Source organism: Sus scrofa, chromosome 13, assembly GCF_000003025.6.
Source record: "Sus scrofa isolate TJ Tabasco breed Duroc chromosome 13, Sscrofa11.1, whole genome shotgun sequence".
Classification (NCBI taxonomy): Eukaryota; Metazoa; Chordata; class Mammalia; order Artiodactyla; family Suidae; genus Sus; species Sus scrofa.
The window spans coordinates 90,081,224-90,099,612 of record NC_010455.5 but is presented as its reverse complement, the minus strand read 5'-3'; the positions used below and the strand labels follow the sequence as shown (position 1 = coordinate 90,099,612).

General features: G+C 35.5%; 1 protein-coding gene across 2 annotated transcripts in view; it reads right to left on the bottom strand.

Annotated features, from left to right (window-relative positions):
* The window catches only part of RNF13 (ring finger protein 13), a 143,942-nt gene that overhangs the window by 78,913 nt on the left and 46,640 nt on the right, over positions 1-18,389 (bottom strand). The window contains exon 4 of one of the 2 annotated variants that reach the window (XM_003358608.5): positions 7,093-7,218. The exons of the other annotated variant lie outside the window; for it this stretch is intronic. Coding sequence (XP_003358656.2) covers positions 7,093-7,218 — 126 coding nt within the window. The remainder of the gene's footprint in view (positions 1-7,092; positions 7,219-18,389) is intronic. 2 annotated transcript variants of the gene reach the window in all.

Here is an 18,389-nt window from a genome sequence, read left to right as displayed (position 1 = left end):
GCTTTCCAAGGGGAGGAAAAAAAAAAAAAAACAAAAAAACTCTTAGGAATATCACAGTTTTTAAACCTTACTTCTTACTTACTACTTATATATTTACCTATTATTTATTCATTGTGTTATCACAGCAAAAAGACTTCACTTAGCTTTTATTTTTAAAAAAGAATACTTGGTTGGGGTTGCTATTAGTTTATCCGATGCTTTAATGACCATTTAACTGTTCCCAAAAAGCTAACCAAGTAACTAAGGAGAAATGCTTCTTTCACAAATCTAAAACAAACAAACAAACAAACAAAAAAACTGTTTCCAAGATACAATCTAAGAAATATAAAATGAATATCAAAAGTTGTTCTCTAATATATGTTTCGTATTTCTTTTTAAAGCCAACTAATACACACAGTCATTGAAATTACATGATTTAACTTGTTTCTCTGAAAACATACATCTGTGAGCAAAGATACAACACGTTACGATACAGTAAAAGGTGGTCTCGGGAACCATGATAAAGTGTAAAGAAATGTAGTTCAATTCAATAAGTATTAGTCAAATTTACTTAACACATCAGGTACTGTGTGTGGGTTACAATACCGAATTCAAAGGTTAGTCAGAAACAACCATTATCCTCAAGAAGATCTCAATACTCACAGATATCCAAACAGGGGAGATACTTTTTCAGTCTATTTGCTCATGCCATCACCTCTGCTTGGAACAGGCTTTGTCTTCTGAATGCCTAATCAGGCCTTCGAATTCCATTATCTCCATTAAGACTTCCCTGTTCCATATGCTGTCCCGAGCACCTTATAACTGCTTCCTGCTTCGAGTATTTATATCAATTTGTTATATTTTCCTTACAGAGCTTATATAGTGCCCTTTTTTATACTCATGCAGCACATGTACTACCTCATTTACAAGCCTTTATGGGGGTCCTTAAATCTCCTGCAGCTATCTATGTGTGAACTTTCGTGGTAAGTCATGACAACATAATTATCAATTTTACAAGAGGCTTTCTTAAGTCCAACACCTTAACCATTCGGTCATCCTCGTGCAGGCTCAATTTTACAAGACGCTTTCTGAACCACAAATTATTAAGAATCACCAACATAAGTTAATAGTATTACAACAGTCTGCTATGTGTGTAACTAAATCTAGTCAGTAGATTCTTTTTCTGTTTTTATTATAGGGCCACACCCACAGCATATGGAAGTTCCCAGGCTAGGGGTTGAATTGGAGCTGTACCTGCTGGCCTACACCACAGCCACAGCAACACCAGATCCAAGCCACATCTGTGATCTATACCACAGCTCACAGCAGCGCCAGATCCTGAAACCACTGAGCAAGGCTAGGGATGGAACCTGCATCCTCATGGATGCTAGTCACATTCATTTCCACAAGAACTCCTAGTCATTAGATTCTTAAAACTGCACCGAGCAGCTAAAAAAAGATTTTTTTTACACATCCAAAAGGCAATTGGTTCCATAAATATGAAATTACATCAATATCAAAAGCGGTTCTCTAGCAGAATAATACAATTCCTAAAATAGAAAACCACTAAAATATGAAGGAATTCTGTGAGCACAGGTGTGAATTTCAAACAACACACAAAAATTTAACAAGTTTTCAAAAATTTAAAAGGAAGGTTTCCCAAAGGTTTTTGTTTTTATTGATTTTTAAATGAAATTAAATCAAAGAAACACATTAACATATGGAACAACAGGTTTATTAATGCAAACAAGGAAAATACACCCATGTTATGAACTATAAAAATTATGTGTCAGTAAAATTAAATTACATTTTTAACTAAGGAGTAGCAGGTATTTTCAAAAACATATGAGGTAGAAGTAAGACCTAATTCATTCAGTAAGCATGTGCAAAGTTTCACATTCATAAAATGCAACCTCAAACACATGTTGTCAGATGGAGAAGAACTCAAAGATTCATAAATAAAAAGCAGGCATAGGCTGAACAAATCTAAATTCTAAATAGTCATCAAAACTGAAAATTACAAGAAAAGGCCATATGAACTGAAATGCCCATCTATCTTTTTAAGGAGACTGATCAGAGCTATTAGCTCAAATTGTGGTAAATATACTAAATAGTTTACATCTAATCAACAAATTAGCTGCAACTAAATTATGTAGACCAGGCGGCACCTAACCAAGAGTTTTAAAGAAATGTGGGACTGCTGGCTTGTTATAAACAGCCAGTATGCCAGAAGACATCAGACTGTTAACGGAGAGCCTTCAATAAGACAGGTTCTAAAGGAACCCTGGGGATTGCACAATAGTTCGTCTTATTTCCAGACTGGACAAATTGGTAATACTACCACTAATAAAACAGTCCTTGTAAGAAGAAGGAATTGACTGCATCGTCAAGATAATCATGAATAGAGATCTTTTAAGAGAAACACAAGCATAAGGAGTTGGGGGAAACTGAGTATATATAACAAGGATCCAGGCCAAGGTCTATATGTGAATAAAAGAAGACTCTAAGTGCTGGTGCTTTACCTATATTATCTCCAGTAACTAACAAACTCTACCATGTAGATATTCTTTTCCGTATGTCATTATCTGTTTTGTTTTATCGTGTGCTTGTTTTTTGGCCACACCTGCAGCATGTGGAATATCCTGAGCCGGGGTGGAATCCATACCACAGCAGCAACCTGAGCAGTAACAAGGAAACTCCCTTTGCCATATTTTAGAAATGAGGAAATATGAGTAAACAAAAACACTCTAAGGTCACACATAGGCAGAGTTGAGATTTGAACACAACTTTACCTGACTGGATAGAGAAACATGGGGTTTCTCAGTATGAGCAACAGGACTATTAACTGTGTTCAACATCTTACAAATGCCTGGGAAGAGAAACTGAACTGAGAAAGCATCAAGGTTCAGACAACATTAATCTTAAAATCTTGCGGGCAAAATAAAATTTATCTAAAAAAATAGAGTACAAGCCAAAAAAGGAAAGTGCTAAAATAGTGTGGTAGAGTTTATAAAAACTTAGAGAGGGGAAAGCTATAGGCTGAAATATCTCCAGCGGGTTTTAGAGGATCTGAATTATGCTTAAATAAAGAGAGGAAATTTGGGTCAATAGCAGAAAGACTTGGGAGGAAATTTCTCACGTGAGAGGAAGAGGGAAATAATAAGGCAAAAGGCAGGACCTAGCAATACATATTAAAAACAAAACCAAACAACACAAAGAATGACCTTCCTAAGTAAAAAAAAGTATTACTGAAAGGAAGAACAGCAGAGGAGTTAAAAGTATATACTCTTGGAAAGAAATTACTTGGATTCAAATTCTGACTGTCACATATAAGCTGTATAAACTTGGGCAAATAACTTTTGTAAAATGAACATAATAATATACCCAACTTAAAGAGTTATCCTGACTAAATGATTAATATATGGAAAGCACTTAAAACAGAGCTTAGACAGTGCCTGGCACATACTAAATAACTGCTAGTTGTGATTACTGTCATTGCATTTGGTTTTTACAGTTGCTGCTAGAGAGTGAGAGGTGAGGACAGATAGTGCCGTACACCTTGAAGGCCATTCAAAAAAGTATAGATATGGGGTCTCCCTGGCCAAGGATTCACAATTAGGCAATTGAATTAGGAGTTGACATGACTAAAGCAATAGAAGTAAAGGAGTTCCCGTCGTGGCACAGTGGTTAACAAATCCAACTAGGAACCATGAGGTTGCGGGTTCGATCCCTGGCCTTGCTCAGTGGGTTAAGGATCCAGAGTTGCCGTGAGCTGTGGTGTAGGTTGCAGACGTGGCTCTGATCCTGCGTCGCTGTGGCTCTGGTGTAGGCCGGCGGCTGCAGCTCCAATTCAGTCCCTAGCCTGGGTTCCTTGACAACCTGATATATTTTAATCAAGCCAATGCCACTAAATAGAGTAATTTTCAACTGCTGTAGTTCATTAGTGACACAGATGTGCACTAATCTTTACCAGGTTCTCAAAAAGACAGTAAAACCAAAATCATGCTGCCTTAAAGATAAATAAGAATCATAATACTAAAAATCTAAATTTAGGATAATTTATATTTTAAAGTATTACCTTAAAAATCAACAAAAGATCTTTTATTCATGCCTCTTGGTAAAAATATTATCAGAAAACCAAGCCTGATATCACCCTGACAAACAGAAATCTGATAAAAAAAACATTTAGAACATTTCGAATGCCAAACTTTATATTTCTTTCTTTCTTTTTTTTTTTTTTTTTTTTTTGATTTGCTGTGCCCATGGCATGTCAAAGTTCCTGGGCCAAGGATCAAATCCATGCCACAGCAGCAACCCAGGTCACAGCAGTGACAAAGCCAGATCTTTAACCTGCTGCGCCACCAGAAAACTCCAGAATTTATTCTTAGGGAACTGCCGTGTTTACTCATGTATATCTCAAGCCTAGAAGTCTCTCCCTCACATAAATACCTTTTTAATCAAACTAAATCACAACTAAGATAACTAACTATACAGCTATACCCAGGAAGACATACGCCACAGAAATGAAATTTCCTTATACACATTGCTTTCTTTCCCCTTAAAAAATGCCAAAAATTTTATTTTGGTCATTGCGGATAAAAAATTTTCTGAAGCATTTTGATTTTCCCAGCTGTCTCAATTAAAAGGCATCAAATGTGCTTTTGACCTTTTCCAGTGACTTGGGAATCATCATGAACATGCTTCACTGGGCCTGAGTTGACTGTTCTCCCTAATCTTAAGTGTCAATATCACTTCCTCTCTCTCTGTGCTTACTGCTAGTGGATACTAGTAATCATTGCAACCTTGCTTCACCTTTACCTTCTTTTCTATAGTAGAGAAACAAAGAAGTAAACCTGATAAGAATTCTAATCTTTAAAAAAATAAAATAAAAATAAGTACATAAAAAGTTCCAAGAAAAAGTGTTGGGAAGAGTACATGGTTCTAAAGCTGAAGTTTTGTAACATTTACTAGAGTAGTACAAAGGCACGTATCCTCTCTTATTTTAGATTGTGTTCTGAGAGCAGTGACTTTTTGATAATGGCATGTTACAAATGTACATGTTTATTTATTATTTAGGCTTAGAAATAAATTGAATTTGTTTCATTAGAAAAATGTGGGGGTAGGGCTCATAAAATCTGTGTTTGTACACAAAAGAGCATAAAATAGAAGCCAGAATCCTTGGGACTTTAAAAATTAAAGATTTTATGTTATGTCCCAGTGGCAGCATTTTAAAATCAGTCTTTGGGAGTTCCCCTCGTGGCTCAGTGGAAACGAATCTGACTAGTATCCATGAGGATACAGGTTCGATCCCTGACCTTGCTCAGTGGGCTAAGGATCCAGCATTGCCTTGAGCTGTGGTGTAGGTCACAGTTGTGGCTCGGATCTGACGTTCCTGTGGCTGTGGCAAGGCCAGTGGCTACAGCTCTGATTCAACCCCTAGCCTGGGAACCTCCATATGCCACAGATGCAGCCTTAAAAAGACAAAAATAAATAAATAAATAAAAGTAAATAAAATCAATCTTTGTACATGGGGAAGCAATTTTTAAATACTGAAAGTACTGAAAATCTGTAGGCAGTAAAATAATTTAATGAACCTGGGTGAACTTCTTGTTAATGAAAGGAAATTTTATCTACAAGAGTATTGTATCTAAGTACCATTTCATGAAACTTTAGTGAAACCTGAGTTGGGTTTTCACCCTCAAAAATATATATTCAATGACCATATTTCTCTAAATTTTACAGTGAACCACTTCCCATCCACATCAAAAAAATGAAGTTATTTTAAAAAGGTATTCTAGTTTCTCATTACCAAAGACTTGACTAAGACAAAAATTACATACCTTAAAGATGCAATAAACCTTGAAATCAGCAGAATTAGCTTACTTTTAATTTCTTAGTGGCAAAAAAAATTAATGAAATACTATAGTAATATTTCATTTTTTGTTAGAAAAATCTGTAATTATTATAGTTTAGTTCTGGATCTAATTTTTAAAATGGTTTAAATTCAAGCTACTATGAAAGACATAACTGAAGAGAAGGAAATCTAATACATTTCACTTCAAGCTCTAATTTACTTCCCATTTAAAGGCAATTGAGAATTTAAATTTGAAAACTAATATATGATAGTAACAATACCTGTTATTTACAAAGTGCTCTCAAATTTTCAAACCCTTTTACAGTTATTATTGTATTCACTTAATAAGTTTATTATGGAGGTATTGTTTCTTTCATGGAATGAAAGGAACAGAGACAAAAATTCAGGTACAGCAGGAATCAGGGCAGTGTTTCCCATTAAGCTGAAAAATCGTCTAAGATCAAGCTCTGTAAATTACATGAAATAATGTCCTACATCTGTTCTCTAAGATACATGTAAGACATCCAGGTTTGAGATAGTCCAGTAAAAGTAACAGACCTCAATCTGGCTCTTCTGACAAGTCAATCCAAAGACAGATTTGTAAAGACAATATTAAAGGCATCAAAAAACAAAAATAAAAACAAACAAACAAAAACCATCCTTTAGAGTAGCACTGGTAATAGTGAGGAAAGTCCTACGTTAAACTGTTTTACTATCTGAAATGCCAGCCTAAGCTACTCCATGGAGACAAACTTTACACAGGTAGCAGAGTCAGCTTATTACAAAAGGGAAATCCCAAATAACATAGATATAGATGTAGTAACAATACTAGAAGGACGAAGGTATAAAACTAACAGTGCCATTCCTAGATTAGATCAAGCTAGATCACTATAAAACCCAAGATGCCCAACAACCACCTGAGAATTCTTAGGACCAACAGTAACTACTTATATCCTAGTCAACTTTATTTTCAATCTTACTAAAACTATGAATAATAAAACTGATGGTGTCTTCCTATTTGTACTAGCTGCAACAAGTGTAAATTTTATAGCAAATGAATAAGAATTAAGTAAAACCACTCTTGTCTTTCCTGCCTTCACCATCTCATTTTCCTTTGGTCCTCACTCCTTTATTTTTTCAATCTGAATGAACTGTGTAGGGTTTCTTAAAACCTCTCTGAAACAAAGGAGAATTTAAACTAGTTAAATAAACAAACATTAACAACAACAAAAAAAAGAAAAGAAAAAAGGAAACATTACCTTTTCATCAAAATTACAATCAAGTCTTCTAATTAACACGATGAAAGTGCCAGAAGAATTGTCTTTTAGTGGAGGAGGCACTATGGGTTCACAGGCATTCTCTGGTTTTGAGTTAATCAAAAAACCCTAAAAAAGAATTATCAGTAAGTTTTTTCTCTGTTAAACTCAAAAAAATGAATTCGACTTACTTCTACAAACACCTTTTGAATTTATTCCATATGTTATTCCAGATGAATTATTTGGCACCTACAACAGGCGCTACTCTCCAATTGCTCACAATCCCAGAGCTTGTAAAGTAGTATTTGGTTTCCTAAGTATTTAGATTTATTTTTAAGTAAGTTCTACTTTTACTATTAAAGTTTAAAAAAAAAAATTACACATAAACCCATCACCCCAGAGACAGCCACTATTATTAGCATGTTGGTATATTTTCCAACAATGACTGACATTTTTAAACCAAGCAAATACTTTTAAAAATTAACTCTTAGGAGTTCCTGTTGTGACTCAGCAGTAATGAACCCAACAAGTACCCATGAGGATGCGGGTCTGATCTCTGGCTCAGTGGGTTAAGGATCTGGCGTTGCTGTGAGCTGCAGTACAGGTCACAGACACGGCTAGGATCAGGCGTTGCTGTGGCTGTGGTGTAGGCCCTAGCCTGGGAACTTCCATATGCCATGGGTGGGGCCCTAAAAAGACAAAAAAAAAAAAAAAAAAAAAAAAAAAATTAACTTTTAAATTTCTTTCAAAAAACAATGAAAATGCACAGTATTTCTAGGAATTTATCCTATGAAACAGAATAAATAGGAACACTAGCCTGAGTATAAAGGTACATGTAGAAAGACGTTTTCCCTGCTACACTGTTTTTAACAATAAAAACTGGAAATCATGCACATCAATATAGCAGGTATTTAAAAAATTAAAGTACATTCATACAATAGAAAAATAATAGAACCACTGAAAAGAATGAGCTAAATCTACACATGCTAAACTGAAAAGATGTCCACAAAATAACTATTAATTTTAAAAGAAAAGAGCAAACTGCTTTCCCAGAAATACAGCGTGGTTTGACATCAGAAAATATATTAATATAAAATGTTATATGAATAGATTAAAACAGAAAACCAAATGAATATCTCAACAGATGTAAAACATATAAGATGATCAAATTCATTGAATAAACATATAATGAATAAATATGATGAATAAACATATAAAAAGATGATCAAATTCATTAAATTCATTTGTAAGAAGAAATGAGCAATTAAAACATGACACAGTGCCTTTACAGTAGTCCTGTATAGTGCATGAATTGGTTACACCAACCATCCATTTCACAGGATTTGGCAATTTCTCCTGCCTTAAGTTGCACTTCCTGGCTTATGACAGGGAATGCTTCTGCACATGCTTTAGAAGCAAAATGCAACATACTTTCACTTACTCACAGGACAGCTCCCATTCTTGGCTCCATAATGCACTTGGTTTTTACTTTGCAGAGAAACAAAACTGCTGTTATCCTTCCAACAATGAGTATTTGCTTCACTAGTGTTAAACTTACACCCTACTGCCTTTTCTGTGCAGAAACTAACTTTTTGTCTTAAAGCCAAATCACATAGTATAGTTCTTTTCGACACTTATAATAGCAATTAAACTCAACCCGTGTAGTACCAACAAGGCAAATAACTCAACTGAAGTGAAGACAATATGAATAGCTATGGCCATATTTCCCATGTCCAGGAGATGACAATGCCATCATGACTGCCACCTAGCAGACAGCAAGTGAAAGATCCCAATTTCAGAAATGTTAAAACATGGAGTAAAGAAATGCATCTCAGAATCGATAAATTTATGGTATGTACAGACACAAAAAGAGTCTACAAGTGGAACTATAAAAAGAGTTTTGCTTCTTAATCATTTATGTATTGATGAATCTAAGCATGTGTTATTTTAAACATAAGAAAATTTATAAAAATTAAATACATAGCAAGCTCCAAGTCAAAGAAACAATCTATTTGCTTTAACAGAAATTTGCCAAAGCGCTTAAAAAAACAGATCTTAAATTATCAAATATTATCTTTCCTATGAACTATGCTAAAAAAAATAACTAGATAAGATAGCTTACTAATTCCTAGACTGCCCTCAGATATAAGTCACTTATATAAAACAGTGCAAAGTTACTTTGTTTTATCCATAAAGTCTATAAGATAGTGTAATGGGTTTTGCCAATTAATTGGCAGAACTGTCTGGTCCCTTAAATAAGAGTGTCCAAGAAGGTACTGCCTTAAACCAGGTCCATATGCCACATGCCACCCTTCAGGGCCAACACCTTTTTCTTAAAAGGATGCTTACTCTGCTATGAAGGATCCTCCTCACCCCATCTGGTGACAGGGGCAGTATATGCCAATATGTAGGAAGCCCAAGAAAACTACCAATTCTAGGAGTCTCAGAAAGGATGCCCATCTTTCTTCTTTTTGTCGTGATTCTCCAATGATCAAACAAGGATGCCGGACAAAAATAGTGTATACAGACTGGTACTTCAATATTATCAAATGTATAATACAACAGGTTTATGGCATATAACTATATGGATTTTTTAAACCGCCTCAATAACTATACATGAAGCAAAGTGAACAAAATATAATTTTTCAGCTTGACGAGTTTTTCCAAACTGAACACAACTGTATCAGGAAACAGAACATTAACAGCACTCCAGGAATTCCCTTCATCCTCCCTGGATGTCACTACTCCCCAATCCCATCAATAATGTCACTACATGGACTTCTAATAGTTTAGGTTAGTTTTTCCCTAATTTTATATTTGACATAAACAGAACCAGACATAGAGCAAATTCTTTTAGACATCTTTCTCTCAATACTGCATTGTGAGATTCATTCCTAGTATTCAACAAGCATTCTGTTGAGATACACTTGGTAGATCTTTCATTTTTCTGCAGTATCACATTGTATGAATACCCCAAAATTTATTCTACTGTGGGTGAGCACCTGGGTAATTTCTAGTAGGGGCTATTACAAACCGCTGTTATAAACATTCCAGTACAAGTCTTTTCATGAATACATGTACATGATATTAAGCATGTACACAGAAGAACCACAGGCTATCAAGCTAGATCATAGACTATCAAAAGCTTTAGTAAATACCACCAAGCAGTCTTCCAAGGTGGTTGACATTATCATTTTTCAAATTGCAATATTCAAATAATCTAAACTTAAAAACCATATTGAATATAATTTTGCTTTAATGCTTCTGAAGTATTTAGAACTATGAAAACTTCAGGGTAAATGTTATGCAAAAATTACTTGATAAACTACACTAGCTAATGAAGTCATAAAGAGAGAGAATTCAATAAAGTGGTTTTCTTTAAAAGATTGTTTCAGGCTAAAAGAGCTCTAGAGGGAAGTTCTCCTATGGGTTAAGGGTTAAGGATCTGGCATTGTCACTACAGCAGCCTGGGTCACTGCTGTAGCATGGGTTTAATCCCTGGCCTGGAAACTTCTATGTGCTGTGCTTTGATGCAGCCAAAAAAAAAAAAAAAAAAAAAGAGCCTTAGACCTTCCTCACTACAGCTTGCATTCAATGATAAACCATAGAATGAATAAAATTAAGAGTATACACAGTGATGTCAACAAAAATGCTGAAAACAAGGCAGCAGTGCATCTTTCCCTTTGTAAGAGTATACAAGTAAAAGCAGGAAGAGAGAAAGAGAAGTAGTAAGCTGTTGTTAATGAATACCAGAAATTACTAGTAACTGCAGTAAGAGCAAGCAGTTAACATTTGTTGAGCCATGGCACTCAGCACTGTGTGTCAGGCACTATGTCCTTTAAATGTTCTAATTCAGTTAATCTTTGAAACAACCCTAAAGGTAACTGTTTTCATCTCTATTTTAAAGATGAGGAAACTAAGTCTCAAAAAAGTTGGGTAACTTGCCTAAGCTTATACATAGCAGGCATGCAATCCCACCAAGTCTGACGCCAGACCCAACATTCTCAACCACTATGCTATACTGCCTCTCTAAGACAATAACAAAACAAAACAAGTGAAGAACAAAATGGGCAACAAGAAGGGACATTTACAAAAATGAACAGATCAAAATGTTAGTCTAAACGAACAGATCAAAATGTTAGTTAAGGCTAATTCCAAATTTTGATACAAATACTTCAAATGATGAAGATGGAACCTGTCATAATTTTTACATTCAAACATAGACCAAAAAGAGTTACACTGATCAGTCATATGCTTCACCAGCTAATGTTTTCCTACTGTGAGGCAGATTAATTTTTTATATCAACAATTTTCTAGAATGTTAAAAATATCCACTGCCCATTTCTCTAATTCTTTGTTAGAGCACTCTTCTAAAATCTACCAGTAATTTTCACATAGAGGGCACATTTAATTTCTTTTTCAGAAATAGTTGGAGACTACTCTCTTCTTATGCAATAAAACATACCTTAACCATTACTCACTAAGTTCCTTTAACACTCTGCTCTCTCTCATTGCATATGGCTCTGTTTAAGTACCAGGGTGGATTAGGTGAGAACTCTCTACCCAAGTAATTACCACCCGGAAAGAACAGATCCAATAAAATAAGAGAAAACAAAGTAAAAACAACATGCAGTACAAATGCATATAACAGAGAAAAATATTCTGAATATGAGAGGCAGTAACAGAAAAGGTGATGTTTGACTTGGTTTTTAAACTTACTATATTTCACTTTGGTACCCCAAACTAAACATACTACTGTTAAGTGATCTGACCAACATAACAATGGATGGGAACTATTACTCTTTAATGTGTTCTAGATATTATATGTCTATTGATGCACTGTAAAACCAAACTGAGTTTCTGGCAAACATAGTCATTTCAACAAATTTTTGACATATGATGCTACTAAGCTATATCTCTCTTTTCAGTATCTATCTTTTAAAACACAGGGATAAAACATTAGTGTATTAACCATTACTCATGAGAAAGGAGACAAATTCGACTAGGAACCATGAGATTGCGGGTTCAATCCCTGGCCTCCCTTGCTCAATGGCAATGATTTTAGGCACACACACTTCTACAAAGTTTGATATAGCTTGGTAATCACTTGATTTTTATACGGTAAATAATATAAAGAAGTCTCAAATTAGAAATCCTCTCAAAATTAGACTTGGACTTCATCAAAATTAAAAACTTTTGTTCATCATAGGGCAAACAGGATAATTAAAGCAAACTATGGATTGGGGAAAACTATTTTTCAATCACACATCTGGTAATGAACTGATATCCAGAATATATAAAGAGCTCCTACAACTGAGAAACAAAAACAAGCAACCTGAATTAAAAATGCACAAGGTCTTGGAGTTCCCGGCGTGGCGTAGTGGTTAACGAATCCAACTAGGAACCATGAAGTTGCGGGTTCAATCCCTGGCCTCGCTCAGTGGGTTAAGGATCCGGCATTGCTGTGAGCTGTGGTGTAGGCTGGCAGCTACAGCTCCAATTAGACCCCTAGCCTGGGAACCTCCATATGCCATGGGAGCGGCCCTAGGAAAAAAAAAAGAAAAAAAAAGAAGACAAAAAAAAAATGCACAAGGTCTTGACTAATTATTTCTCCAAAGAAGATAAATGATGCCCAATAAGAACAAGAAAAGATGTTCAACATCATTCATCATTAGAGAAATGCAAGTCAAAACAACCAGATACCACTTCAGACCCATTCATATGATTATAAACAAACAGAAAATAAGAAATGTGGGCAAGAATGTGGAGAAATTATAACTCTTGTGTTGGTAGGAACTTAAAAAGGAGCAGCCACTATGGAAAACAGTATGATGACTCCTCAAAAAATTAAATACAGAAATACCATATTGTCTAGCAATTCCACCTGTGGACAAATATTCAAAAGAAATGAAAGTAAGAACTCGAACAGACTACTTGTACACCTGAGCTGATAGCACCATTATTCACAATAGTCAAAAGGTAGAAGTAACGAAGTATCTACCAACAACAGATAAACAAAATGTGGCAGACTCATCCCTCAGCATTTGATTCCAGGATCCCCTGTAGATACCAAAATCCATTGATGTTCAAAAGTCCTTTATAAAAAATATATGTTTTGTCCACACCCACAGCACATGGAAGTTCTGAGGCCAAGGATGGAATTCAAGCTACAGCAGCAACCTGAGCCACAACGGCAGCAACACCGATCCTTAACTCACAGTACCATAGCAAGAAGCCTCTACCATGTATTTTAAATCATCTTTAGATGATTTAATACTATTTAATGCTATGTAAATATTAGAAAATACAATGTAAATAGCTGCTGCTATACAGCGAATTAAAGTTAGGCTTTGGGCACTTTCTGAAATTTTTTTTTTGTTTGTTTTCTAGGATTACGTGTACAGCATATGAAAGTACCCAGGCTAGGGGTCGAGTCAGAGCTGCAGCCGCCAGCCTATGCCACAGCAATGCAGGATCTGAGCTGTAGCTGTGACCTATACCACAGCTCATAGCAATGTGAGATCCTTAACCAGGAAGACCAGGAATCAAACCCACAACCTCATGGATACTAGTTGGGCTTGTAACCCACTGAGCCTCAACAAGAACTACCATGGAATTTTTTTCAAATACTGTTGACTCATAGTTGGTTGAGTGGATACAGAACCTGTAGATATTCAGGGCAAACTGCATATACACACAATGGCATTATCATCATCCTGCCTTAAACAGGAAAGAAATTCTGATACATGTCATGACATGGATGAACCCTGAAGACAATATGCAAAATGAAACGAGACAGACACAAAAGGACAATATGATTCCACTTATAGGAGGTACTTAAAATAATCAAATTCATAGAGACAGAAGGTGGAGTGGTGGCTCCTACAGAGTAGGCAGAAGGGTAAATGGGGACTTACTGTTTAAGGGAACACAATTTTAGTTTGCAAAGATGAAAAAGTTCTGAAGATGGATGGTGGTAGTGATGACTGCAAAACAATATGAATGAAGGCTGGGCCAACAGCTAAGTAGGAGTTCCCATCATGGCTCAGCAGTAATGAACCCAACTAGTATCTATGAAGATGCAGTTCAATCCCTGGCCTTGCTGAGTGAGTTAAGGATCTGGCAGAAGTAGCTTGGATCTGGCCTCACCTTGGCTGTGGTGTAGGCCTGCTGCTGCAGCTCCCATTCAACTCCTATCCTGGGAACTGCCACATGCTGCAGGTGTGGCACTAAAAAGACAAAAACAAAACAAACAAACAAAGTAATCTGGAGATTATCAACCTTCATGAAGAAGACTTTAGACTAATGATAGCAAATATGATTCAAGATCTTGGAAATAAACTGGAGGCAAGAAACTCTGAGCAAAGAAATACAAGATTTAAAGATTAAGCAAGCAGAAATGCAAAATACAATAACTGAAATTTAAAAACTCACTAGAAGGAACCAACAGCAGAATACAGGCGGCGCAAGAATGAATAAGCGAGGTGGATGACAGACTAGTGGAAATCACTGATGTGCAAAAGAAAAGAGAAAAAAGATTAAAAAGAAATGAAGAGAGTCTCAGAGAACTCTGCAACAACGTTAAACATACCAACATCCATAATATAGGGGTGCCAGAAGGAGAAGAGAGAGAGAAAGGGCCAGAGAAAATATCTGAAGAGATAACAGCTGAAAGCATCCCTAACATGGGAGGGAAACAAATCCAGGAAGAACAATGAGTACCATAAAAAATAAACCAAAGGAGGAACACCCTGAGATACATAATAATCAAATTGACCAAAATTAAAGACAAAGAGAAAATATTGAAAGCAGCTAGGGAAGGAGTTCCATTGTGGCTCAGTGGTTAATGAATCCGACTAGGAACCATGAGGCTGCGGGTTCGATCCCTTGCCTTGCTCAGTGGGTTAAGGATCTGGCATTGCCATGAGCTGTGGTATAGGTCGCAGATGCAGCTCGGATCCCATGTTGCTGTGACTCTGGCATAGGCTGGTGGCTACAGCTCCAATTTGACCCCTAGCCTGGAACTTCCATATGCCACAGGAGCGGCCCAAGAAATGGTAAAAAAGAAAAAAAAAAAAGAAGCTAAGGAAAAGAAACAAATAAGATACAAAAGAACCTCGATACGGTTATGAGCTAATTTTCAGCAGAAACCCTGAAGGACAGAAGGGAGTGACATGATATACTTAAAGTGATGAAAGTAAAGAACTTCCAACCAAGATTACTCTTTCCAGCAAAACTCTCATTCAGATTTGAAGGAGAAATCAAAAGCTTTATAGACAAGCAAAAGCTAAGAGAACTCAGCACCACTAAACTTGCTCCACAACAAATACTAAACAAACCTCTGTAGCTGGAAAAGAAAAGGTCACAACTAGAAAGAAAAATATTACAAATGTCAAGGCTCAATGGTAAAGGCATATAAATAATCATCCACACACAAATATGCTGCCAAAACCAGAAATCATGAGAAGAGGGGTACACAAATGCAGGTTATTGGAGATGCATTCGCAATTAAGAGACAAACAACTTAAAACAATCTTGTACATATATGTATGTGCGTGTGTGTGTGTGTGTGTGTGTGTATTCCTATATCAAAACTACATGGTAGCTGCAAACCAAAAATCTACAATAGATATGCAAATAAGAAAAAGCAATCCAAATACAACACTAAAGATAGTCATCATACCACAAGATGAGAGAACAAGAGGGGAAGGAAAAAAGACCAACAAAAACAAATCCAAAAGAGTTAATAAAATGGCAATAAGAACATACACATCAATAATTACCTTATGTAAATGGACTAAATGCCTCAACCAAAAGACATGTACTGGCTGAATGGATACAAAAACAAGATCCATATATATGCTGTCTTCAGGAGACCCACTTCAGTTCTAGGGACACATACAAATTGAAAGTGAGAGGATGGAAGAAAACATTCCATGCAAACGGAAATCAAAAGAAAGCTGGAGTAGCAATACTCATATCAGACAAAATAGACCTAAAAATAAAGAACATTATAAGAGACAAAGAAGGACATTACATAATGATCAAAGGATCAATCCAAGAAGAAGATGCAACAATTGTAAATATATATGCAACCAATATAGGAGCACCTCAATATATAAGGCAACTGCTAACAACCTTAAAAGGAGAAACTGACAATAACACAATAATAGCTGGAACTTTAACACCCCACTTACAGCAATGGAATGATCATCCAGACAGAAAATGAACAAAGAGACACAGGCTTTAAATGATGCATTAGAACGGATGGACTTAATAAATATTTATAGAATATTTGATACAAAAGCAACAGAATACACATTCTTCTCAAGTGCACATGTAACATTCTCTAGGAGAGATCACATTCTGGGCCACAGATCAAGCCTCAGTAAATTTAAGAAAAGTAAAATCACATCATGAATCTTTTCTGACCACAACACTATATAAGACTAGAAATCAACAAGAAAAAAACTTAAAAAAAAAAAAAAACACAAACATGTGAAGACTAAACAACATGCTACTAAACAACCAATGGATCACTGAAGAAATCAAAGAGGAAATTAAAAAATACCTAGAAGGAAATGACAACAAAGACGTAACAATCCAAAGCCTATATGATGCAGTAAAAACAGTTCTAAGACAGAAGTTGGTACCAATACAAGCCTACCTCAGGAAACAAGAAAAATCTCAAATAAACAACCTAGCTTTACACCTAAAGCAATTAAAAAAAAAACATACACACACACACACAAAATCCAAAGTTAGCAGAAGAAAAGAAATCATAAAGGTCACAGAGTACAAATACATGAAATAGAAACAAAGAAAACCACAGAAAAAGACCAATGAAACTAAAAGGTGGTTCTTTGAAAAGATCAACAAAATTGATAAACCCTTAGACTCACCAAGAAAAAAAGGGATAGGACTCAAATGAGTAAAATTAGAAATAAAAGAGAAGCTACAATGGACATTGCAGAAATACAAAGGGTCATGAGAGACTACTACATGCAACTATATGCCAATAAAATGGAAAACCTAGAAGAAATGAACAAATTCTTAGAAAAGTACCATCTTCCCAGATTAAACCAAAACAAAATAGAAAAGATGAATGGACCAATCACAAGTACTGAAGTTGAAACTGTGATTTAAAAACTTTCAACAAACAAAAGTCCAGGAACAGATGGCCTCACAGGGGATTTCTATCAAACATTTAGAGAAGAGTTGACACCTATCCTTCTGAAACTATTTCAAAAAAATTGCAGAGGAAGGAACACTCCCAAACTCTTTCTATGAGGCCACCATCACCCTCACCCGTACCCAAACCAGACAAAGATACCACAAAAAAATAAAATTACAGGCCAATATCACTGATGAACACAGATGCAAAAATCCTCAACAAAATACTAGCAAACAGAATCTAGCAATACATTGAAAGGATCATACACCATGATCTAGTGGGATTTATCCAGGGATACAAGGATTTTTCAGTATCCTTAAATCAATCAGTGTGATATACCACATTAGCAAACGGAAGAATAGAAACCATATGATCCTATCAACAGGTACAGATAAAGCTTTTGACAAAATCCAACACATATTTTTGATTAAAAAAAAAAAACTCTCCAGTAAGTGCATATACAGGAAACCTACCTGAACATTAATAGGCCATTTATGACAATTCTCAATGGTGAAAAGCTGAAAGCATTCCTACTAAGATCAGGACAAAGACAAGGATGTCCACTCTCACCCCTACTATTTAACATAGTTTTTGGAAGTCTAGCCACAGCAATCAGAAAGAAAAAGAAATAAAAGGAATCCAAATTGGAAAGGAAGAAGTAAAACTATCACTCTGCAGACGACATGATATTATACTTAGAAAATCCTAAAGACACTACCAGAAAACTATTAGAGCTCATCAATGAATTTGGTAAAGTTGAAAGATACAAAATTAATACAGAGAAATTGACTGCATTTCTATATACTAACAACGTAAGATCAGAAAGACAAATCAGGGAAACATTCCCATTTACTATCACATAAAAAAAAAAGATACCTAGGAATAAACCTACCTAAAGAGACAAAAGACCTGTACTCTGAAACTATATAAGACACTGATGGAAGAAATCGAAGATGACATAAAAAATCTATGCTCTTGAATTGGAATAGTCAATATTGTCAAAATGACTATACTAACCAAGGCAATCTACAGATTCAATATAATCCCTATCCAAATTACCAAGGACACTGTTCACAGAACTAGAAGAAAATATTTTAAAGTTTGTTTGGAAGCATAAAAGACCCAG